Source organism: Lepisosteus platostomus, chromosome 27, assembly GCF_059453375.1.
Source record: "Lepisosteus platostomus isolate fLepPlt1 chromosome 27, fLepPlt1.hap1, whole genome shotgun sequence".
Classification (NCBI taxonomy): domain Eukaryota; kingdom Metazoa; phylum Chordata; class Actinopteri; order Semionotiformes; family Lepisosteidae; genus Lepisosteus; species Lepisosteus platostomus.
In genome coordinates this window covers 2777784-2803244 of record NC_142637.1, presented here as the reverse complement: position 1 = coordinate 2803244, position 25461 = coordinate 2777784, and the positions used below count along the sequence as shown (strand labels likewise).

The window sequence follows — 25461 nt, the reverse complement described above, 5'->3', positions numbered from 1 at the left end:
AAGAAATTTGGATTCTCCAAAGAATCTCTCGGGTAGAAGCCACCTCAATCAAAGCCCATCAAGACCATACTTATCAAACGCGTCGCGTCATGGTTTAAAGACATCAGCTGCAGCACTGTCCCACCAAATAAGCAGTTAAGAAGTCGTTTGTAAAACTCGGGCCAGGCCACTGGGCTCGAGCTGGTCCTTACAATGTCGCCTCTTTGCAGAGCTCAGCCAGGTCAGACTGTCGTCAAGACCAGCCTTGCCCAGACCAACATGAAGAAGCAGGCAGATCAGGAGTCGAACAAAAGGACTAATTCAGTGCAAAACATAGAACCTGACCTGACACAGACGACCAAAACTTCGGCCTACGTAACTTTTAACTTTCTGTTGCTACTGTTAGTGTTACTCATTGGCATTTCAAACTTCACAGCTTTGCTCCAGATCTTCCAGCAGTTCACCGGCTGTTCCTGCCCTACGTGATGTGATTTAGCTCAGGGTGGCCACGCCCTGCCTGGTGCCACACTAGAAGTCGCCCGAATGACCCCCCCTCCCCCCCGCGACGAGGCCGCGGCGTGTTTCTATCCCGGGGGGTGAGCGATGGCGGTGGGGCTGGGGCCTACCTTGCCTCACAGGAGGGGGCTCGGGCCTGGGGGCAGCGGGCAGGGGTCTCTGGAATCGCGGCTGGTTGAGAGGCAGCGACATCTTGACAGGCCCCACGTACTGCACGTAGGTCCCGGGAAAGTCGCCTCTCTGCTTCGTGCGTTCGTTGACCCCCACCATCCAGCCCAGCTCCCCGGGTCTCTCCTCATCTCCCTCCTTGAAGCCCAGGGCCAGCAGCGAGGCCTTGTTGACGGTCAGCAGGTCACCGGGCTGGAGGTCAACGTCCTCGTCCCAGTCCTTGTTGTAAACGTAGAGCGCACGATACTGGAAGCCCTCCGCAGACATTGGCGAGCGCTGGGCCGGGGGGATTCGTCCTACAGGCCGGAGGCGGGCGGGGGCACGGAGAGAGTCTCTCGACAGTCGACGGCGCTATGAGCCGAAACTAAGGAGCATGCTAGAGTGGGCCGAGGCAGGGAGGCGAGAGATCAGTGCTGTCCTGTGTTGGACAGGAGAGCTTTCCTCAGTTTGAACCCCCGGTTTAACCACACGATGGAGCAGAGGGACAGCGTAGGCAACATGCTCCTCACAGGGGCCGGTGGCGAGGGTCTGCGGGGCGGAGCTGGAGCGGGGCAGGCGCGGGCGACTCCCGCTTCGTAGGCATGCCAAGGGCAGGCGGGCGGGCCCGTGCGTCTCTCAGGCCCCCTCGAAGGCCGCGGCCTCAGCTAGCGCCTCAAAGTCCCACGCCAACACCTAAAAAGGAGAGGAGGGAAAGGAGGAGGAAAGGTGAGTTTCGGAGCGGGAACATTCTGCAGCAAACATTTTTTTAAAAATGGAGGCTTCAACTGCTGGGAGCAGAAAGTCAGCCCCAGAGCATCTGTTTCATCCTTGAAAACATTCACATTCCCAGGGCTTGCAGCTCAGAAGCCGTCTGAGGTCCCTCTGAACTTGCAGCCATTCTGCCTTTCACTCAGTCCTTGTGACAGCACACATCGCATTAGGACTGCTGCACGCTCACAAAAAGCCTGTTGAGGCTGCTGGAAGTAAATATAAATAAGGGACTTCAGCACAGCTGTCGTAACTCTCTTCTCATCCCCACTTCAAAGACTGTACATTCAGCTTCGCTAGTTAGCACACAAAAAAGTTTTGTTTTTTTTTTAGACTAAGGACATAGCACCGGAGGCTTGTGTACTTAAAGGACCTCTTTTTCCCCGAGTGAGTTTGATTTATTTATAGAGGCAAAGTGAGCTACAAATCTAGTCTAGTTTAGTCTAGTTTAGAGCAGTAGGATTTCTAAAGTAGAAAATTTTCTTCCAACAGTAAAACTTTACTTTTACTTTATTTTTGTACAGTAGATACAAATAAGAGCTCTGTATTCCGCCCTCCACCTCATGTTGCCCACGTTCCAACTTCTCCTTTGAATTTTAATTTCAAAGCCCTGTTCCAAATCTTTGATCTTTTATTTTTGTACCACCTTGCAGCTCCTAGTTCACTTCTCATCAAACTGGAGCATTTAAAGCAGACCGAAGGTCAAGAAGTCTAGAGCTTTGGGTGCAATTCCCAAAAAAAACATTAAATTCTGCAGACACTAACATCTTCTCCTGAATCTCTCGAAAGCCTCTCTTTGTGTCCAAGGCACTGCTGGTACTCTGCACTTTTCTGCAACACCCAGACGCATGTGAACGATTCGTTGACCCATCTTGGACACTTTGGAGTTTCTGCACCACAACCTCCAACTCATTCAAGCGCAAGCGTGTTTTGCACAAAATTGGAACTTCAAATAGCCTCTACCAGTCCAAGACCCCCCCCCCCCAACTCCCCCCTGTAGACAGACGTGTAATAAAGAGCACTCGGACTACTGTGCCTCTACCGATCCATTCCGTGAACTCCTATTCCAGTCCAGGATTTAATTCCCTGCATTCGGCATTACATACAGAGGCCAGAATGGACATAGAAGTGTCCCACTATGAAAACGAGTGCAAATCCACAGGAATTCTATAGATTCCCTTTCTAAAATTAATGCAGAGAGTTAAGAAAGCAATATGTCAAAGTCTAGTCTGTGCTGTGGATGCTGTTTATTATTACATCACTTAAGTGGGGGTTCATGGCATTTGTATGAAACAAAATGCTGACACCAAATGTATGGGAAACGGTTTGAATAGACACCCAGATATCTTACTTTAAAAATACATCATGGCTGGCAACCCAAAATAGAGCCCTTGTTGATATATCCTCTCATGATACTCCATGTTAGAGCCCCTGTTGATATATCCTCCCATGATATTCTCATGAAGGCTGTGTGCACTGTAACTGTGAAGACACTTCTCTTGTCTTTGTCTTGACGCCTCCAGACCCATGGAATCACAGACTTAACCTGAATCGTCCACTTATTCTGGATATTAAAACAGAAACTGATCCACTCTTCTTCTTTAACCTTCCAACTAGAGATGTTTTATCAGAAGGGCGGAGAAGGACAAAGGCAGGCTTTGGTCACATCATAAATGAAGGTGTGCAACAGGAGAATTAGCACCATTATTACAAGCAGAACCATTTCCTTTTGCTTTACGTCTGATGAAACATCTACTACAGCAACATTTTGAGCAGTAGTCATTAGTGAATGTAAAGCCAATCAACAGTGGCCATTTTTCTTCTTGATAATCGTATCTATATAACAAGATCCTGCTAGCAATCCCATATAAAAGTGAAAAGATTTTATACTCTAAATAAAATCTTGTAGATGTAATTCAGATTACAGGTTGCCATCCTGGTATAATTCTAGAAAAGCAGCACACAATGTGCAACTTTAACCGAATCATGCTTTAGAGAAGCCTGCACGCACCTGAGCCTCATACTCAACAGTTACAGAACATGTGCCTCTCCAGATTGATGACAAAAACAGAAAATCCCAGCCAGATGGAGCTTTTTGAGCACGCTCTGCTGCAAAAAAAGAGATCTCCACGTACACTCAGTGTGCGGCCTACCCGCTTTGCTTAGTTTCAGCCAGTGCCCTAGCTCAGACAATGCAAAGACTTGGGAAAGTTAATTCTGAATAGAGGCCCGGCTGCACCTAAAAGTAACCGTTAAGACAGTAATGGCAAGACCGCTGGGCACACAAAAACATAAAAATAACTACGGACACGTACAGTAAAGAGATCAAGGAACGCAAAGAAGTGAAGGACAAAAAAAAACCTATCAGACTTGAATACCTTCTCTTTTATAAGAAGAAACTCTGTTCAATCTGATTTTGGCTTGCACCCAAGAGCTATAATGGAATGCAGATCCTTTACTTACATTCGCTACACGCCAACTGCCAGACAGTCAAGGCAATAAAATCTCACTGGCACAAAGCCACACGCCCAGCCCCCCCATATACACACACCACTGCTTTGCACACAAGCCCTGTTTCCTGTCAAGCCCAGACTCACCCCTCTCAAACTAGCATGCCTAAACCCGTACACACAGTTCTGAACAACCTTCTTTTTTAGAAATTGTGATCTGGCAATTATCTCCCTCCCTTTGTGCTCCCAATGTGGAAACGCTAACAGCTATTCAACTTCCAGAGGAGGATTCCATTAGGGATCTAAAAACTGACCACCGGCATCCTTAAGACGCTCGCCTGTCCCAGTTTTCCAGCAGTGAATCCAGCTATCTAGCTCGCCTGAATGTTGTGGCCGGAAAACAGCAATGAAGAATCGCTCCAAAATTATCCCCCCCCCGCCCCAACAGCTGCCCATATAAGCAACACTTTTGGATGGTTTATATTTCCCCGGGTCTAACTAACTTCTGAAAAATGTAAGGATGCAGAGCGAGTACATATTTCTTCTCACTTGTCACTTTTACTCCAATACAGAAGAGTCCATTAAAAGTTACAAAGTCATTGGCTTGGTTTTCTGCCAAGTAGACATCATATGAAATGGTCTTTGTTTTTAAAGAAAAATCAACCCATGATGGTTATTTCCATTTTTTATTTTATGATGGCAGATTCGTATAATTTTTACGCTCTCTAAGACACTGACAGCAAATGATGAAAGTACCCAATTCAACTTTATAAGGTTTTGTACAAATACCACACATATTAGTTGGCATTTGACTCTTGGCTTATAGCTGCTCACGATCCTTGAAAAGGTAGGTACAGCAGACCTCGATTTACACATTTCTGAGCCCAGATAGACCTACAAGTGTCTTCTTAAGCACACAAATGTCAAACATAACAGCTTTGTACAAAGCCATTTAGATAGAGATAAAAAAGTTGGCTGACAAGAGCATGGGGTTCACAATATGGCCACTTACCAGATTCACACGTCACATGTCAAAAATGCATGTAATACCAAGCCCTAAAACCAAGGAACTAGTCCTCTTCCTTACCTTATGAGTTCCTACCATAAGGAGGGGGACACGCTAAGAGTAAATTTCTACTTGTGGAGTAATGAGTGCTATCTTCCCCAACAGAGAAGCATCAGGACAAAAAAAGGGGTTAAAACCATCCGTAATAACTTCACATCCATGCCCCAAATATCCCATTTGCATTGCAATCAAATATCTTCAGAGTATACAGCAATTAGCCGCAAGCGCAGCCAAAATTCTAGTGGGATTAGTAATTTTGCATGAAGTTTGGCACCGAGCGTTTAACTGCAAAGTATCAGCTTACATCATTCCAGCGTCCTTAATTACATAACATTTAAATGTTTACAGTCGCACTGCACTGCACGCTCTGCCAGCACAGATTCTGGATCCGGCACAGCGAGCCCGTCACGTACGGGCCTACAGTACAGCCCGTGAAGGAAAGAAGAACAGAAAGATCTGGCGTAAACAAAGACACTTTAGAAATCCTTAAAGTACAGAGAACAACCTGCAGGCAGGAACAGAGCTATTAAGTGAAGGAATAGTTCTGAAGGTAGAAGAGAACGACAGGGGACTTTCATGATTTGTTCTGACTGCCTGAATTCACACTGTTAAGGGATATGGAATGAGACAAGATGGCGTTTTGCAGTGAAACGTTCGATCCCCGTCTTGAACCAACGTTTCCGCCTTGTAACCTGATGAGGTCAGATTCCAGCAGCTGAGCAATGCCGGGCCTGGTCAGCACAGGGATGCAAAACCGCTAAGCAAAGCCACATTACGAACAGTGGTTCTGATGGACCAGTAGGTGGCCATGCTTCCTTCTGAACCAGAACCACCAACCCAGGCTCCCCTTGTGACTGGGGACACATTCAGAGTGGGCGCCATTCTTCACGAGGCACTAATTAAACCAAGATCCTGACTACCTGCTACTCGATCATTAAAGGCATCACAGCAATGATCATCACAGGTGGGCTGCTGCCCCAGTGCCCTGGCTAAATCCCACTCTAGTCCTGTACAGTCTGGCCTCCCTGAACCTCCCCTTCAATTCATCGCTAGAGGAACGGCTCACTTCTCTAGCTCATCTGCTAGATGATGAGCTATCATCTGCTGTGGGGCTGCTGGAGTCAAATTCATTATTTGCACTTTTGACTGTGCACAACATGTGCCGATACTATGCATAGAGCAAGCACTGGACTCCATCTGGTGAGCCAGAGGTGGGATACACTTCCTCTAATGAAGACATGAAGACAGACAGAGAAGGCTTGTGGGTGTTGAAGCATAAGCCTGGATTTGGTTAGGGTCCAGCTTATGCCTACTCAGATAAAAAATGATTTTTAGACTGTTAGATGGGTAGAGAACAATGACAGACCTAACAATATTCCTTCTCTGTGAGGACAGTAGGAAGTTTTAGGAAATCCTACAAGGAAGACTGGAAAAACGATGTCAATTCCTGGATCTGTTCCTGGTGTACAACAGAAAAATGCCATTAAACACGGGAAGCAAACGGATCCAGTTGGCCGACTGCTTTGAAAGTGTCGGCAAGAATGCCATCAGCAATCCGACTCCGCACAGCTATTAGGAAAGACGGATTTTTTTTTTGAAACCACTCCTTTCGAAACGGTCCCAAAAAACGTCATTCGGGAAGGTTTCTGAAGCTCCTCGTACCCAGACTGCCATGTTAAGGGTTTCCTCAACCCGCTTCTGGCTGGGTTGTGAGTAGCTGTGTGTTACGGTACAGACAGGGATCACTAAAGAAGCAGCACTGCCTGCACATGCAATGGGACAACAAGCCAGAAAGCCTCTGGTTAACCCTGACATTTACTGTACAGCGGTTGGCTAATTTGAGTTAAATGCCTAAGAGTACAGTATTTCTAAAAAACCCCAAACTCTTGGCTGGGCCTCAGCTAATTTCTTTCCTCACAAGCAAGGGAACTTTGGCAGGATTCAAAACTGGAATCAGTGGCTTCGCTTTTCAATGTTTGATCCAAAACTTTTTGCAGTAACAAAAGCTCCAAGGCTCCGTTATTGAACTGCCATTCCCACCGGAGAGCTACACAGCGATGGTAGGTTTAGGGGGGCAGTGGTAGGAGACAGAGAGCTCTCACGGCTCTCCAATTCGGCGCAAGGAGGTCAAAGTCAGTTTAAAACGGCAGGAAAAAAAACTGCCCTCCTCATTCAAAAATAAATTACAGGGGGGACATAAGAAGATGTTTGAGTTAAACCACAGCTGCTGACGCACGGCCAAGTGCCAGCGAGTTCATTCCGACTGCTGCTCGCCGATCACACGCACAACGTCACCGCGCGGCCCCAGCGCACGCCGCCCAGCATCGGCGGCCAATCAGAGGAGCCCGCTTCAAGTCTCGCACCGCAAGACGACCAATCAGAATGCATTCCCAGAAGGCACTTGGCGAGATCAACTAAATCGCTAATTTTTCTGCAGTCAATCACAATCAAGGTCTTTTTAAATATTTCTCAATACTAGGCAGGGAAATATAAAGTGCAAGACTTAATCAAAAATAATAAAGGGAAGGATATTTCTACTAATGCACTAACCTGTCATAAACGTTTTTCTCACCTCAGCTTGTCCATTTCTGATTTTTTCGGCCTTAAGTGGGACCTACTTGGAGTTTAATGTGCCACCATATTCTTGGGGTTCTTTTTCACTGGGAGTTCTCAAGTCTTCTTACCAAAATCTTGTGTCAACGTCAAGGAGTGAAGGAAAAACTAAATTTACACTAGAAAAATGCTAATAAGATCAACTGCCATTTGGTGAAACAAAATAACTTCAAAACACCTCATTTCCTCCCAAACACCTGGTTTGTAACAAACAAGATGACCATGTCGACCTGATTTTCAGTTATAATACTAGAGTAGACTTTACAGTTCTTAACTAACAGCATGTTGGCGAAGCTTCCTCTCTCCTGTGAAGCAGCTTGATGCTTTCAGAGCCCGTTTGCGCCTCTTCACATGCAGCAATACTTCAACAGATAAAACACCGCTAGGGGGCTCCTGAGTGTCCCAGTCTGGAACGATGCCCTGCGAAGCGCAGGTGAAACATTTCGATCACCAGTTCGAGCCCGGGCCGTGCCGCCAGCCACCTATCACCTATCACCGCAGTTCCACAAGCGGCCAGGCGCCACCGAGGACAGGTCCAGGGGCTCGTCTCGCCTTTCAGAAACACAGCGCCTCCTGCGGGCAGGGCGGCTGGTGATGGCGAAGTGCGCTGTCTGGACGGAGGAAGGCCTACTCTTCCTCTCCACCCCCACCCCCCGGCCCGGCCCCTCCAAATCAGGTGTGCACTCTGAAAGCACCCCCCGGTTTTGAATGTCTTTTAAAAAAAGAAGAGTATTTTTTTTATTTTTCTGAACCTTTTCTGATTTTCTCTCAAGTAAGCACACTCTGGTCACAGACAGTTAAGTCTAATTCTTTGTTTCCTTCACGAGAAACATGACTTAAAATGCCCTCCAGCTGTGCTACTGCAGTCCCCTTGGAGCTGAGGAGTTCAAGACCACAAGCTCATATGAGTACTAGGAAGATCATGCAGAAGAACAGAAGGACTCAGACCGCAATGCAGCCCAAACAGATTTCTGTGAAGCCCAACAAAAAACTGTCAAAATATACATTTTCAGGTCTCAGCAACAAATTCAACTTCCTATTTATATTCTTCTTCCAAAAACCCAAGTACACTGTCAAACGACAGTATTGCATGCAACGTGTCATTTTCTAATGAACACTGTCACATTAAAGTTGAAGTTTTAAATCTAAAAGCACCCAGTTTCAGTCGAGGTATAAGGCATCAGAACTGCCAAATACGCCAACACGCAAAAGCAACGACTTTGCTTCGACAAAAGCTTAACCATGTGGATTTTTCCTGGCAGAATATCCGTGACAGCTTAAATGTCACACAACTTACACACCATCTTTTAATCTGTCTACGTTAATTTAACACCCCGGTCAAAACTGCGGACTTGAAATCGCCCAAAATGAAAGTATAACAATACAGGCTGACCACAAAGCCTTTCAGCTTATTAATTCCCAGTCCTAAGCATGTCAGAAATGTGGACGTGCTCTTCCTCATCAGGAAAAGCCACCGCTCCATGTGTCCTAGTTAATCATCGACTCCCAGTCAGATGAAATAACTCCAGACCCATGTCAGGCCTTCCCTGCCCGACTCCCAGATCAATGAATTCACAGCGCAGCAACGTCACCCAGGAATATTTTATCAGCCTCCACTGAGCCACAGGCAGCCGAAACCATTTACACTGCCAGCCCTGCAAAGCGGATCAGCAGCCCGGCGTAAGAAAATGGAACCGCGTGACCAAATCTCTCCCCCTCCCCCCCCGTCTCAAATCCGAAGTCCAGTGCAAGGTGGAGCAAGGGGATTGCTTTGTGGGAGAGGTTCTGTGCGTCAAGGGGCAGGAGACTAACTCTGAAACACTGGACAGACGGGGGGGGGGTATTTTTATTTTTTGCGGGTGCAGCGGACTCTCCGCAAAGAAAAAAGGAAAGGGCGAGACGAGCCGCCCGGAGGAAGTGGTGTTAGTGGGCTCGCCGAGCGAAAGGGTCGGATCACGCCCGTGCGCCGGCAGGGTCGCTGTAAAACAAGACGGCGGGCTTGTTTACCGGCACGCATGGTGATGCTCGAGGACTTCTCGAGAGGGGGGGGCAGGGTGGTCTGGAGACGGGCTGTGTTCAGGTAAACCTTCAGACGTCACAATTCACCACCGTCTTCCAGGGGAAAGGGAAACCCACCTGCCCTGCTTCCCGCTTTCCGCCTCTCTCTTCAGCTGGGCGCTCCCAGGGCAGGGCAAAAGGGGATGAAATTAAGGCTCCACTTGAGAGCCGTTTCCTTCCCCGGTGCCCTCCCCTCCTCACCCCTCTCCTTACCTTCGGGAAGAGTCATCCGACCTGAACTGCAAACTCCGACGCGCACACCCCTGACCACCTGCAAAGCCCCGCTCCGTGCAATATGAGCGCTCGCGCTAATGACACAATTACTCTTGTACACCGGCACGCACTCCATCTCCGGACAGCACTCACCCCAGCTCTAGCAGAATGGCCACTCGGCTGGCACAGCAGGCACGCAATTTGACAACCCCTGTGTGCAAAGTTGCCAGCGCGGGCACGTGGCACCGGCAGACCCAACCACAGCGCAGATCCCTCACGCCATCCATCCCCAAAATCCTTTGCTCCCGGTTTTTTTTCTCCCAAATTTGCAACATTGCTGCAGACGCTGGCGTTTCTGTGCTCCTGTACCGATCTATTTCCATTTGAAAAGCACCCCCTTGTCCCCCACTCTTCCCCCTACACCCCCCCCCTCCACACACACACACTCTCACACTAAACTTAAGCAATTAAAATAATCATAATCATAATTACAGCCCGGGAAAGTAAGTGCAGCAGACTTTCTGAGCAGGAGCTGCAGACCTCCGGTTTTTGCAATTCTTTCATTTTTTTTTATGCAGTTCAGAGGCGCAAACAGGCAAAAAAAAATAAATAAAAGAGAGAAACTCGCTGTTGCCAGAGAGAGAGAATGCTAAATTGTATCCTAGCCTCCTATTGGGTGGCCTGCCAACATGTGCTACTAAATCACCAGAGAAGCTCTAACAAATCAAGGAAATGTTCTAATATTAGAAAATGTATCTAGGCAGCGATCGAGTGTCTGACCCCACAACTCCACCTTCTTCACACTTCAGTTACTTAGAACTCAGAGAGAGCACATATTCCTGAATTACTGCAGGAGTAATTACAATAACACTGTAGCTTGCAATAATGCACGTCCAGGATTGAGCATACAAATCCCAGCCTGCTTAATGACACAGCACATTAGCTCAGTGCACGTTTTGTTAACAAAAAGGACGAAACCAAATATTTTTCAACAAGCTGGCACTGGGGGCTGGGGATCGTGCTCGTCTCTGCCTTTGAAGTGCTGCGTGAAGCCCCCCAAAAAATGCACAACTTTTTCTTAACCCCTCAGATAACCTCATCCAGCGGCTTGAAGGTAAAGCTGGGCCCGCTTAGTGTTGCTGTCACAGGGCTCAGTGGTTACAGAACATGTGGAACATGAGGAACTGCATCTGCTATGAAGGACAGTTACTGTAACACAGAGGGCCCGCGTGTATATGTTCCTGTCAGAACTGTAAAAGGACCATACAAATACCTACTTTTCTTTACATATACACCTGCACACTACTAAGTAATGGATTCCAAACAATTGACCCATTACATTGCTCTGCAGAACATGTCAATGCATTTTTTTCCTGGGACTGTTCATGGGAAAAAAAAGTCATGCAGAAACAGGACTGCACTGCAACAACTGCACCTGAAGTCTGCAAAAAGGCTTTTTCAACGCACAGTAAAACACACTGACACTTGACACACTGAGAAAAAGACACATTTAAAGATGTCTGTACATCATAACGTCCAAGTCGTTTGCAAATGTGAGCAGCAAAAATCAGACCTGATGCTCTGAGAAGGAATGCTATGCATAGCTGGTCGGCTACTCGAAGCTCACTGACCTCCGTGACAGACAATCCTGAACATTTTCGGAATTTAGACAATGGGAAAACACGCCTCTTCGATGAGGAAGAGATCTATAACTCGTACTTTAACACCGAAAGACCTGGTGTCGGTATTCGCTCAAATTCTTCACATTTCTTCGAGGCTGGACCCTTTGCAGCTTCATTTTCACAAACGACTCTGAACTCGCACCTGTGCCCTGGCCACAAGGAGGCGCCACTGTGTCCCACTGAGCTGCGATTTCCATGAACTCTTCTTCACGCCCCACGAGCCTGCCTTGGTGCCCCTAGGATTCTTCTGCCCAGTGAAGGCAATGCTGTCCTGCCCTGTCTGCCCTGCCGGTGGTCTTTAACTCCGCCTTCTCTTTGAAAGCTGAACGCTGCCCGTGATCAAGGCCTCGTTGACTGTGAAATACCAAATGCCAAGCTGTGGCTCGGGGGACAAACAAGACTTCGGCCCCATGAGACTGGGTGCTTTCCCCAAAAGCAAAGGGCACCGTCCCGGTCTATAAAAAACGGTTGCAAGACGTTTCTTGAAAAAGCCAGACCTCGCGATTTGGGTCTGCCAGGTGTGTGCCCCCTAGAAACAGGAGATCCGGCCACCGACACCAGCGGTCCAGACAGCTCACCGGATCACGCGCCAGCGAGACCAGCAGGGAAGACCCGGTTGGCCCCGGCGGGCCTGGACACGCACAGCGGAGGATGACCCACCCCCCCCAGCATCAACCGGGTGGCGGCTCTGCTCGGAGAAGAGCTCGGGATCGTGACCCCGGGCTCCCCGTTGCCACGGCGACGCCCCCCACTGGAGATTCACCGCCGCCAACATGAGGCAAAGGTGATGAAGGGGTTAATGCCCTGCACGGAGAATCTGACACCCGTCTTACAAACACGTTTGTTTTTATACAGTCGATAGGCACAACATGCCTCCTTTCGGATCCAATATCCCGCACCAGACAAAACAAGCCCAGTTGACATCCGTGGTTTATTTTTTTTTAAAAACGTATATAAATGAGCTTCCTCTCGCCTGACTTGGCTGCTATCATGTGCAGTTCAATAGTCTGCCTCCTTTCACGAAGTGAAATATCTGAGCACCCTTGAAGTCAGAAGATGGTTTAACACGTTCAGCAGGTATTTAACAATTTGCAGGTTCCTCCTTCAGATAAATACTAAACCAAACTGACCAAAACTTTAACCACCGATAAGCCTTGCTGATGCAGTAAGTTATATTTAGGAATGATGATCACGATGATAATCACCATGATAAATAGGTTAAACATTCATGTCTATTAAAAAAGCTGTTTGCTTTTAGTGGATCAGTCAGTAGCTGATTATTAACGGTCTATTCACACCTGTATGATAAGGCTCCAAATGGGTTCTCATGGGCTAAACACAGAAATCTAATAAGGAATAGAAACTTGTATAAATAAATCCGAGGCTGTCCTATTGCAGTAACTGCACACACTTTTTTAATTTCTCATTTCAAGAGAATACCACAGACTTTACACGCAAAAGAACCCGACAAATACCTACCACCCTTTAATTTATATATATTTCGATTAATGTTGCATTATTCCGACAGCTTTCCCGACAAATATTTTTTGCGTTTAAAAAAACGGTACAATCGGTCGGTCGGCTTAAAAAGAGAGAACAATGAAAGTTCTCCAAGTTGGGACACGAATATGCACGAACTATAATAAAGATTAATATCGTTACACTGCATGGATACATTAAAAACTGTTCCAACAGTACAGGATCAGCAGCTCTATGCGAGATACGGGAGGCTGCAAGAGCGTTCGAGCTGGGTCTGAGCACCGGGCATGCAGCCAAATTGCTTTTGGGACGAGATACAAAACAAAAATGCAGCAAAGTTCGTCCAAAAGGGCCAACAAGTAACGGGTTTGATATGATTCGAGTGAAAAAAGTTTCAAAACTGAAAGTCGCATTTAAAACGTTCAGACAATAATCGCAAAAAGACATCCACCTACCCCCCCCAACCCATATCTTTTCAAAGATAGTTTAACAAAACTCAAGTAACTATGAAACAACGAGGTATCTTAACTAGGGAGGTTCCCTCAGACCCCCGAGATCATCCACCTCAAAGAGTTCAGCTAAAACTTCGGCGATCGCAAACGGCGAAATATTGCGTTTCTTTCTCGCGTGTGTGTGTGTGGTACATTTCAAGAGCTTGAAGTACCTGCATTTCTCCATTTGCAGAACAGCTCGGCGGCTGGGGGGGCTGACACGCTCAGTGTGCCGACCGGCGCAAACTAACAATATCAGCGGCGCAAACGCGGGTTTGACACAGTCGCGGATGTCGTTTTCCAGACTTCTCCGCAGGCACCTCAGCCCCAGCCACTTCTCTGCGCATAGGTCCTGCACACTTGTAGCTCGGCAGCACTTCCTTCCACCATTTTTCAGTTTCGCTACACTACAATTTTTTGGGGGGGTAGAGAAGAACTTTAGAGAAACTCACCCACGACCACTTTTCTCCCCCCCCCGTCGGGCCGCCGGGCGCAGCGGAGCTCTTCGCGGTCTCGCCGGGTTCTCAGCCACGCCGTGCAGCCTTGCGCCCTCGCCCAGACATGGAAGCGTCTTGCTTAAAGCTCCCTTTTCGCTGCCTCGCTCGCTCGCTCGCTCGCTCACCCCTCTCTCTCCAGCCGAGCAGCTCCCCGCACGGCCATGTTCCAGCACGGCGCCGACACGAGCCCGTCGGAAAGACACGAACGCGATCGGGAAGCGCCGGAAAAGTCCGGGACGGGGCGGAGTGACGAAAGCGAGCTCTGTGGTTTCAGTGGGACTGCTGGAGCCAAGCTGGGCTCAGCTGCGTGCTTTTGATTTTTTGGCGGATTTTGAGTGTTTAGGATGGTTTCTACAACCTTTTGGATCAGCAGAATGCCCGCGCACATAGACACCCTTCATCATTTCACCATTTGGACAGAGAAATTAGAAGCAGTGAGATTTTTCAGCTTTCAAACTTGGTTTTCTTTACTGTGTACAGAGCCCATCTTTACAGAGCTTCATTATTTATTGGGCCTTTACATTGTAGTTGGCTTACTATAAATTAATCTGAAATGTATGATTTCATTTGAATGGCTAAGAATTAGGTATGTTGTCTGCAAGCTTTAAGGATAATGATGGGATAAAATCGCATTGTATGCAATGCCACATCTATCAAATACATTTGCATAATAAACTATTTGTGCTTGGTTGTTTTTTATTTTAAAAAAGTATATGGAGTTTGGTTATGAATGGGTTTTTGGGTGTCATTTTAGTTAGATGGACACCATGGTGGTCAGCATTACTGCCTCACAGAGCTGGAGCTCTGGGTTTGATTCCTGGGGTGCTGTCTGTGTGGAGTCTGTATGGTCTCACCACGGTTGTATGGGTTTCCTCCAGGTGCTCTGGTTTCCTCTCACAGTCCAGAGACATGCTGGTAGGTTAATTGGCTTCTGGAGAATTAGCCCTGGTGTGAGTTTGTGTCCGTGTGTCTGCCCTGCAGTGGACTGGCATCTTGTCCGGGTTGTACCTGAGCCCATTACTTTCCAGGTTAGGCCCTGACTTCCCCTAGCTTCTGCATTGGATAAAGTGGTTTGTAGAAAGGATGGGATATTAATATGGACATCTGAGAGTGATGTTGACCATTGCACAAGTGCTTAATCACTTTAATCAGTGAGAGAGTTGATTGAGGTGGAAATCAATTAAGAAAAACTTAAGAAAGGAACCCACAGACAGCATTTGCAAAACTGTGCCAAGCCTGCATTTGTAGATATACAGCTTGTTCTTTTTTCAACAGTGTACACACACTGCTAGCCTGTAGATCTCCTGTTGGTTAACCCTGATGACAAATGTTAATCAGCTTAATGAACTTTGCTCAGTGCTGGAGGCCTGCAGTGTCTGTCTCCTTCCACTTCTGCTTTTAATGATATAATTCATTCATAGTTCATTAGCGTCACTGGACTAGTTTAACACTTTTCAGACTAGCTGGTGATGATTCACGTGATTCATTTGGCTGTTGGTGATTTAAAAAGACCCAGAAACATGGTGGATTATGTATTTTCAGGCTAGAGTTTCATGTTTAAGCTTTCATTGAACACATTTCTTTGACCTATGCAATTTACTGGACTGGGGCTCTCTAGGATTGGGCTGGGAGTTTCCAAAAGCATACACCCTCTAAATCCAATCCCATGGCACGGAGGTTTCTAAACGTAAAATTCTCAGAACGGACAAAATTGGCCATGAAGGAAATAAAAAGATGGCCTATTTGCTTCATGCAGTAGTTACTCCGTGTTTTCTCTTGAAATCGAACCCAAAAAGAAAAAACACAGTCAAAGCTGGGGGCAGATCCAGCATGAGACATCACCTGCCTGTACCACAAGGGGCAGCGTGAGCTCCGAGCAATACAAAACTGTCGGTGAAGACATAGACCTTGATTCACAGCTAGGACACGAAAGAGAAAGATTTTAGAGGGAACAAAATATTAGTCCCTGGTGCCACTTAACGGGTGTTCTAATAGGAAAGTTTTACATCATATCCTCTTTCAGACAGAGTGTTAACAGGTCTTTGCCTGTATCCTCTAAAGTGCCGCTTTGTTTAGTTTATTCTGAAAATATCACTGGAATTATTCATATTTTCTTAAAAGGGGCCGTACCTGGAATTTTTAGGGAGTCAGCCCTATTAACATCTCCGCTATGGTGGAAGATGTTTGTTTTCCTGTAAAAAAAAAAGTCCCCATTCCAAAGGGAGCCAAAACCAAAAGCAATAAAGGACTTGGATGGGAAGCAGCTGGGCAGGGCGAGAATGGTTCGACTGTAAATGTTTTTTAAGTGCTGGTTGAAAGTGCTGACCCGTAGGAACTGAAGCTAAAGCCTTCAGTCTTCTCGCAGAGCAGGTGCAGAACAGGAAATTTGGCAAAATTCAGAAACGCACGCAATTCTTTCTGTAGGACCTCCCCCCTTTATCCCTGGGGGACGAGGGGGATGAGGGGGGAGTACAGGAGGCTGGAAATGTCTCATGTTTAAGCCAGTTCCTGTAATGGGCCTGTAATTTGGGAAATCAAACCTAATGCTGTTGAATGAAGACACACCCCATTTCTCAGATTACTGGATAGACCCACAAAACCCTTTCCACTGAAACAAAGTTTCACTAGCATTCAAAGGTGGAGAATTAAAAAAACGAGAGAGAGATCTACTGTTCTACATTGGGCTACATTGAATCAGGGGTTCTCCCACTTTTCAGGTGGTAGAGACACTTTAAGAAAGCTGTTGCTTCCATCAAAATTTAAATGGGATATAAACCCATGTAAAAACAGGCCAATTACAATTGTTTGATAAGATGTGGTGCCAACTGGTCAACAATCTACAACAAGCAACCTTTGCTTTCTCATGAGAGCTCCCAAGCAAGTACTGGCCAGACTCACACCTGCTGAGCTTCAGTAGGCTGCAGGGTGATGTAGCTGCTGGCCACTATGATCATGGAGCCTTCCGCATGCAAAGATGACACCCTTGTCGTTTCCCTTTGGGGATTCTGAATACCTGGCTCAGAAAAATCTCCTCTGTTCTGAACTAAAGTCTGAGTTTTTACAAATAAAGCGGGGATCCTCCTGGGGTGAATTCAACACCAGCCCCCATTCTGGACACGAGCACAGGGCGAATAACTGCAGAACATCTATGAAAAGAAGGAGCTTCCACATGGATAGAAATGAAAAAAAAACTGGATCTCTGCAATAAAGGAAACTGGGAATTTGAGTAAGACCAGTCAACCTCAGCAAAGTTTATTCCTTTGGTCAGTAAAGACCCTAATTCAAGTGCTTGTAACCTAGTTTGAGTTTTGAAAAGTGTGTTGGAGCATCTGATCTAGCGCCAAGATGTCAAGGGTAGGAGAAAGTATAATTTGTGGGGTTTGCTGAAAATAATGCTCATTTATCAACTGCTAAAGTCGAGTTTCTTCTTGAATGGTACATAAACAATGTCTACTGACACTACCTTTTCTCTGGTCCTCTTGGGCCTAGGATGTCTATAATGACGGTCATTAACAAATTAATTCTTGTAAAGATTTGGGAAAAACAATTCAGAAACGGAAGGCTAAAAAACAACTTCCCAACACCAGGAATTCAGCCTGCAAAATCTCATGTGCCCTCCCATGGTGAAAATGTGTATTGCGCTCATTTTCTGTGAGGACAAGTCTCCTTGTCCTGAACGACTAAACCTTTTTAGTCATGAATAGTGAAGCTTAGAAGGAGGGGATGATACAAGCATTCCGAATCTCTCCAAGGCTCTACCCAGCACAACACAGCGAATTAGTGAATGTTGAAGCCGATACCCCAGCTGCTTTTATGAAACTAATGGATGAGATTCTGGGTGGATGAGTGGTTTTTAACCTCTCTGATCTTCTCCTAACATAAAAAGTAAACAAAAACATTGGTTTCCATGAGGCAGCAGCGTGGAGAAGTGATCATGGCTTTGGGCTCACAGCTCAAAGGTTGGCAAGTCAGTTCCTACAGTTCCTGGAGAACTGCTGCAGTTGTGCCCCTGAGCAAAGCACTTCCGCCTGATCACTCCAGGAAAATACCCAGCTGTGGTATGCAAGTCACTTAGAATAAAAGCATCAGCCGAAGAACTTAATGGCAAATTGTTGAATACAGATACTTCAGGTGACTGTATAAAAAATAAAACACAGGACGCCATGTGCATTTCATACCAAACTGCATCTGTACATAATTTATTAAAACATGACACCAATGTAAGAACGCAAAAAGAAAAATCAAGAAGTCTCACTACCAAGTGGTGTTGAAATTACAACAGGGATACTAGATGCCTGTTGCACGCGTAAGCAGATAAATTATGGAAACTGGCCAAATAAAAAAATCCTTTAATCTAGTCATGAGCACTCAAGCATAAACAGTGGTTCTATATTTGACTGTTAAATGCAGATCCACAGTCAGCCTTGCAGAATCCATCTGCAGTATTTCTCTACTCACGATAAAATCAAGCCCAATCTTACCGCATTCATATTTTTTAATTGCGTTTTTGGAAGGCATGGAAGGCATTTCTTACATTTGTGGCATGGCACAAATGTAAGAAATGGAAAGTTAAGCATTTGTTTAGTTTATACCCCCTGGATTGTATGTTGTTCACAACACGACTCGAAGCCAAGCACCCTGTGACTGCACACTGCCCCCTGCTGGAGGTTAGCTAACTGCAGAAGCAGCACCTCCCCTACCGACAACACCTCCCGCCTCCAAGCTCCCCCTGGCGGCTACTATTGCCAAGAGCCAAGAGACCCCCACACTACCCGGCAAGCAGTCGTAGTCAACTAGTGACATGACCCAGACTCAACCTGGCCAAGCAACTTCCTGAAGCACTAGGGAAGCCCCAACACACAGCTCTTAATGAAAAAGACCGCTCATCATCAAGAACTGAAGGAAGAGGAAGCTTATGCGCGATAACATTGACATCAGTGTGTCACGAGGCAAACGCAATCGGCAGAGCATAGTGGATAAAGGAAATTGATGCGACCAGGGCCCCGTTCACATGAGGGCATGAGCCGGCACTCTCTGCAGCTGGGCTCATGTGGAGCTCAGTGTGAACAGCAAGGTTTAACCTGGAATCAAACCACACTCGCTCCACTTCCGTGAGGAATGGCTGGCTGGCCCGGGGCGGTGTGCTTTAGCTCAATAAAGCAAGCAATGTGGCTTGTGTGTGCAGACAGGAAATAAACTGTCCAAGCACTAGAAGAGAATGAAATGGACAGGGGACTCTTCCAGTCCCCCCCCCCCCCCCCAGCAGGCTGACCATCTCCGATGATCTGTAGCGAGATTTACAGGGAGAGACACGCGGCTCCTCTCAGCAGCTGCTGTCCATCAGGCATCGTGGAGCTTGTGACAGGTCCACTGACTGTGGGGCTGTGCGGGTGGGCACGTCAGGTCAGTGGGTCTCATCCTCTCCCGCGTGGGAATGGGAGTCGTTGCCACAAAACCAAGTGGGCAATGATTTGTTTTTTTTAAAAAAAATTGCGATTCCTAATTAAACAAGTCTAATTCCACAAATGCTTAAATGATGCAAGGCTGATTCATTTTTGGTGCAAGATTTAAAGATGGGGAATGCAAAAGTTGTTTCAGGGTTTCTATACAGTTCAGGTTTGCGATAAGAACAGGAGTCACCCTTACACATTTGGCCAGTGCATAACCTTTCTGACCCATGCCACAAATTACAGGCTTCCTAGAGACCCACAATGCCCTGTAAGCAAGAATAATGTGCCTGTATGACTTGCCATGCAGCATGCATCAGACAAGGAAAAAGAACAGTATACAAATTACCCTCATCATATCTTAATAGTGTTCAGATGCAGATGTAATACAGGAGCCACATAGTACAGTACACCACAGGGAGTGGTTTTATCAAATAAAAATAGATTACAAAACGCAGTTTTCTTTTCTTAAAAAAGCACATGCTCCTTTTCTAAATATTTTTTTTTACCATTGTTCCAAATATTGTAAACACTTTCTGACACTCCAGTTTCAGGGTTTGGGGATACGGGCCTCCAGGATTTTGGACAAAGAAATGGATCTGCATCTTCACTGCAATGTGACACAGACTCTGCACATACAAAGAATTTACCTTGAAAGAAGTGAAATACTTAGTCCAAAATCCAAAATCTTTTCTTTCAAGGTCTAAACTGGCAGCTTCACCAGATAAGTTAAATTAATTGGCACTACTGTGCCACTATAACCCCTACCCAGGCTGTAGTGCCCAGTGAAATGGCAGGGTCAACCTCTGGGCACTAAGTTATCTCTGGAGGCCCATTTCTCTCTGCCTTGCACATCTAACACTCCCACCCCTCTCAATTGCAATCCTAAAACCGACTGCAACACGACTCTATGCCTCGGGAACATTGACCCAGGTAAATCAAGAAGCCTATGGAGAAAAAGTCCATCACATAGCAATATAACAGACTCCATATCAAAATATACATCCAGAAATACATGTACAGTACAAAAAGATCGCGGATCGGAACTCCCAGCTCCTTCGGCTTTGGAAGAAAAAAAGTATTTTAAAAATGTTTGAAAACACTTTTTTTCCCCCCCCGTGAGCATAGCCCGCGTGCTGCGTGAGCGTGTTCCGACTGTAAACATCAATCCGTATCGAACAGTACGGAAAGGGGAAGGCTTGGGCGACGTCCAGGGCGGCGCAGAGGACAGGTACAACAGACAGCCAGGTCTGGGGGGGAGAGCAGGTGTTACAGGCCGGTCAGCCTTCGCCATTTCAGACGGCTGCCCGCACGTAGGGTTGCAGACTGATTTTGCGCAAAAGGCTGTCATTGCCCTCTTGCTTCAGTTCAGCAGCTTCCAGCTGTGACCCTCCTCGGCACTCTGCTACGGCGATGCTCGACTGCACAGCAGGTGTGATATGTATGCCACCTGGATTCCTGGGGAAAAAAAGCTCTTGTGTAGGGGGGGGGGTTCATTTTCAACAAACCGCACAAAACACTCCACCATCCATTTAAAGACAAAACTCTTGCTTTTTTTTTTTGCACAAAACTGTTATACATGCCCTGACCTTGCAGCCTGATGCAGAGAACCTGCCTCAGATTCTTCAGCAATAGCAGCAGCCTTTAAAAGGCGGTTCACAGGAAGTTACACTTGTGTGATATTACAACTTTGTTCTAAACCACCTTTAGAACAGGACAAGTGTATTTTGTACATGTAGGGCCAATCATGGCATTGAGATTTCAGACACTGTTGCTAGGAGAGAAGGTGTTAACCCACTCATTTACCATGACTGTTGCAATTAAAAAAAAAAATCCAAACTAATGAAAGACTTGGACAGAATTAATATTGCACAGGACTGGAGGCATCTGCGGAACTCCCAACTATTCTACATTACATGGAAGTATAGGGGGAGAATTATACAGGGAACTAAGATCTAAAAAAAAAAGCTTTCGTGCTAAACATCTAGCTTTAAACTACTAAAAGTAAAGGTCACAAGCAAAACAGGAGCCCTTTGAGGTGCAAACTAATGCAGTTTGCTTCAAACCCTGTCACGGAACAGTTTAAAACGTGCAAAGATAGAAAAGATACAACATCCTACTGCTCTTCATTTCTTTAATTCAGGATGCCAGGCATCTAACATTGGTCCAATGGTACAGTGAGCTGCTATTAAGGAGACGCACATAGTGAGTGTTGTGACATACTCTGGTTAAGCACAAACATCTGAAGATATTAAAATTCTAATCTAGCTGGGCAACATCAAAGAGCAGGACTGGTACATCTCTCATTGCCATTTACTTCTGTGCAATTTGGACTAAATTTCACTGTTTGCTCTGGATCAGGAGGGAGGACTTATGCAGGAATTCGCATCAATAGCATGTCGCCTTCTATCACACTATTAAGTTAAGGTTGTTCTTCAAATCCATTACTGCAGTTGTTGACAAGTTCCTTTTTTTAAAAAAAAAAAACATTATCAGAAGGTAATATTCACCTATTTCCCCATTTCTATTTCTGGTCACTGGGTGACCATTCAGATAAATTCCAAAGCCTCAAGTCATTTCTGCTGGTACCCCCTGCTGAACAGATCGGAAAAGTCTCGCTTTCCACACACAGGCTGGGGAAAAAACCGCGCCAAGACAGGGAGACGAGTGCGAATACGTTTTCTGACAAATCTCAGAAGGCGCAAAATCCCATCTCCTCCTTCTGAAAATGAAGTGGACACCACCCCCCGCCTCACACGGCTCTGAAACGGTGCACTGTGTGAGCTCTGCCGGAAAGCGGGGGACTCCCCTCCTGACCGTCGAAACACTGCAAGGCTGTTGAGCTGCTCCTGGCTTGCTTAACCAACAGCACAAAACGAATGTTACCGCGGTAGCCAAATGGCACGCATCATAGCAATGACCGAAACCATTCTACTTCCTATGAAGTATGTCCTTTTAAAGTGCCACCTTTAAAAAAAGTAGATAGCATGGACTTCCAATGTTGATTTTGTACTCCTCCTCCAATGCAAAGATCTCCCCTGGCGAAAGGTTACTTTCAAGCATTCTGCTTAAAGAAAATCTGTCCTGTTTTGCTTTTTAGAGCAAAGTACAAACAGCAATGGCAGCTTTAGTATTTAGTACCATGACATGTTCTCTATGCATTTATTCCTGTTTATAAACACCCACATAGAAAAGCAAATCAGCAGAGGTAATGTTTCACTCCACATCCGATATAAAACACTTAAAAAAATTATGCGTAATAAAACACATTCCATTTAAAATACCATGTGAATCACCTTTTTTTGGCCCCATTAAAAATCCTTTTAGCTTACAAAAGTAATAAATATATTTGGAAAACTGTCCAGCTACACCACAATAGCTATTTTTTTGTAAATATTTATAAAGACTTAGAAGGAATCCAAAGGGGGGGGGGGGTGAAACTTTTTAAATAAAAACAAAAATGACATAAGGAACACTTTCTTTTCGGCAGAAAAGGCTCTCCGGTCAAAGGATCTCTCTCGCAGGCAGCTGGAGCTCCTCGCTTCAGAAATCGGGGATGGTATCCTTTGGGATGTGGCTGTTCTCTTTTTGCTTTACTCCTTCCGCTGGTCTTTTCGATGTCCTGTGCTTGGCAATCCCTCCCCTCTGCCTCCGGGGGTGATCCACTGAACGCCCCCGCTGCTCGATGCCGTTTCCACTGCGCGGCTGGAGCTCCCTGCCAGGAGTTTTCCCACCTCCTGCCGCCCGGCCGCCCCCTGCTCCTCCCCCTCTTCCTCCTCCTCCTCCCCCTCAGACGGGCCCCCCCACTCGTCCGAATGCTCGTCCAGCTCCTCACTCTCCGACCCCTGCACTGCGATCTGGGGCACGAGAGCCGCCCTCCTCCCCGCTGCCTCTTCGCCCTGCTCGGCTCCGGCCTCGACCCACGAGGCCCTGAACTGGGGCCGGCCGCCGGCGCCGGGGGCGGGGCCCCGGCCCGGCTTCTCCTGCGTCTCGGCCGGCCCGGGCTCGGGCTCGTCGAAGCTGACCTCCTGCACGGCCTCCTGCTTCTTGAAGGAGTCCCGGCGCTCCGAGAGGTTCAGCTTCCTCATCACCACCACGTCCTCGGGCCTGTCGCCCGCCCAGTCCCGCAGCCGCTGCCCGCCCAGGTACCCCAGCCGCCCGTGGTCGCTCAGGTACGGCCCGCTGGCCGCGCCCTCGCCCTCCGAGTCTCCGAGGGTCTCCCCGTCCCTGTTGGGCACCTCCAGCGTGTGCCTCCGAGGGGTGTAGCTCTTCTTGTCCCGCTGCAGAGCCCCGGACAGCTTCTCGGCCGACTGCACCCTCTTGAGCAGCGGGGAGCGGGGCGGCTCGGCGCTGCGGGGCCGGACGGCGTGCCGCGCCAGGGTGGGCGGGGACAGCGCCTTGCCGTGGAAGGGGTGCAGCGGCTTGGCCAGGCCGGGGAGCGGGGAGGGCGAGCGCTGGGGCGAGGGGGGCTGCGGCGAGGGGTTGCAGGCCAGCGGGGATGGCGGGATGCTGCTGGTGGACTTGCGGCGGCCCGCCTTGACGTAGCGCTGGCCGCCCAGCTTGGGACCCAGGCCGTGCAGCGAGCTGGGCCGGATGTGGGTGGCCGGCGAGCTGGGCGAGCTGGAACAGGGCGAGGTGCTCTGGGGAGAGTTCGCATCTGGGGACAGAGGCAACATCCAGAGAAAGTCAGACACCACCAGGCGCAGGCAACAGCACAGGCTGTGAGATACAGGCTGCAGCACAGCTCCGCGGTGACCATCTGTACCAGCACATGGAATACTGAGGAATCTGGAAACAAGACGTCCAAGTAGGGAGCTGCGTGAACATGCTTGGACTGCAAGGGTTTATTCCATGCCGAAAGGAAAAGAGACATTTTGGCTGTGGAGACTTCCTCAGGTCTTCACCTGAACCTTTTCCTTTCAGCACGGAATAAACCTTTACCTGTTCATTTAAAAAAAAAATTCTAGCTCCAGATCTTTTAATCTGTTTCCTTTCCTAAAGTATTTTTCTCCATGACGTCTGTTCCCGGTTTTAATCTCCTCCACAACATCACAAAGAGAATCAAAACTTGCTCAGCAGGTTTTCTGACAAACTAGGCCAGATTCTTCCTGGCAAAGGCTGGAAATACGGCTCGTCTGGAGACTCCCTACATGTGAGAACGAAAAGTGAGTGAACTGGAGGAACAGGCCCTCGAACATGAAGCACGTGGGGGGTGACAACTCCTTGCTATCCAACAATCCTACAGTTGCACAGCAACTTATATCATGCCCCGACGTGAACAGCTAAAAACACTGAACCATTTCAACTTGACCTCACCTACTTGACTACAGAGATGTCATATACAGAACTGCTTCAATGTGCTGTTGGGAAGCTTTATATTTTGTACCACACAGTAGTAAGATTTGCAACTTATGCTCCTTTCAAACATGCACAAACCCTGTTTGACGTTTCCCTCAAAACATGAAAACTTCACGATCCCAAAACTGGAATTCGCAGACCCCAGACAAGCTCAGCTCAGCCTCTCTTCATAGCTTTGAACGGAACCCTGTTTGTTTCCAGCGCCACCCTGCAGGCCCTGCGCTGCGGGGGGCGGGGACTCACCCGGGGCGGCCCCCTCGGGGGCAGGGCTGTGGGTGGGGGAGCCCGGCAGGCTCTCGCTGGAGGAGACCGAGTGGTGCAGGCCGGAGGAGAAGCTGCGGCTGGTGTGCATCACCGTGGCCTGCTTGGACAGCTTCTTCAGGATGGCCCGGCGGCGGCTGCAGGGCACAAGACACGGGCTTGGAGCCGGGGTCTTACAAGACTTTGTGCCTAACTTAACTCACATCATGGAAAAAGTCTGGACAGTTTCTTAGTCTCATAGAGGCACACAGGATGCCTACATTAAACCTCCAGTGGTTAACTGAAGGTTAGATTGCGGTAAAGTTAATACATTCTGACTCATACACGCACAACATCCATTAAATGAAACGACGAACTCTGCGACATTGCCCTTTCAACTTCAATTTCCACTCATCCGTTCTAAAAAAGGAACATTAAGACAGGCCTGAGTGTTTCA

At 47.4% G+C, this 25461-nt stretch overlaps 2 protein-coding genes across 15 annotated transcripts in view; both read right to left on the bottom strand.

The window, feature by feature from the left end:
- Positions 1-14158, bottom strand: part of pik3r2 (phosphoinositide-3-kinase, regulatory subunit 2 (beta)) — a 51121-nt gene extending 36963 nt beyond the window's left edge. For 3 of the 5 annotated variants that reach the window (XM_088622453.1, XM_088622457.1, XM_088622456.1), the window contains exons 1-2: positions 13915-14158; positions 606-1335 (exon numbers count right to left, since the gene is read on the bottom strand). In XM_088622453.1, the coding sequence (XP_088478579.1) occupies positions 606-930 (325 nt within the window). In that variant the 5' untranslated portion in view covers positions 931-1335; positions 13915-14158. Of the gene's footprint in view, positions 1-605; positions 1336-9963; positions 10150-13635; positions 13857-13914 lie in introns of those variants that run through there. The other 2 variants (XM_088622454.1, XM_088622455.1) reach the window with 2 other exon arrangements.
- Positions 14159-18125: 3967 nt separating this feature from the next.
- The window catches only part of LOC148638987 (microtubule-associated serine/threonine-protein kinase 3-like), a 72506-nt gene continuing 65170 nt past the window's right edge, over positions 18126-25461 (bottom strand). For all 10 annotated transcript variants that reach the window (XM_088622472.1, XM_088622470.1, XM_088622471.1 and 7 more), the window contains 2 exons: positions 25008-25162; positions 18126-24063 (listed from right to left, as the gene is read on the bottom strand). In XM_088622472.1, coding sequence (XP_088478598.1) covers positions 23000-24063; positions 25008-25162 — 1219 coding nt within the window. In that variant the 3' untranslated portion in view covers positions 18126-22999. The remainder of the gene's footprint in view (positions 24064-25007; positions 25163-25461) is intronic.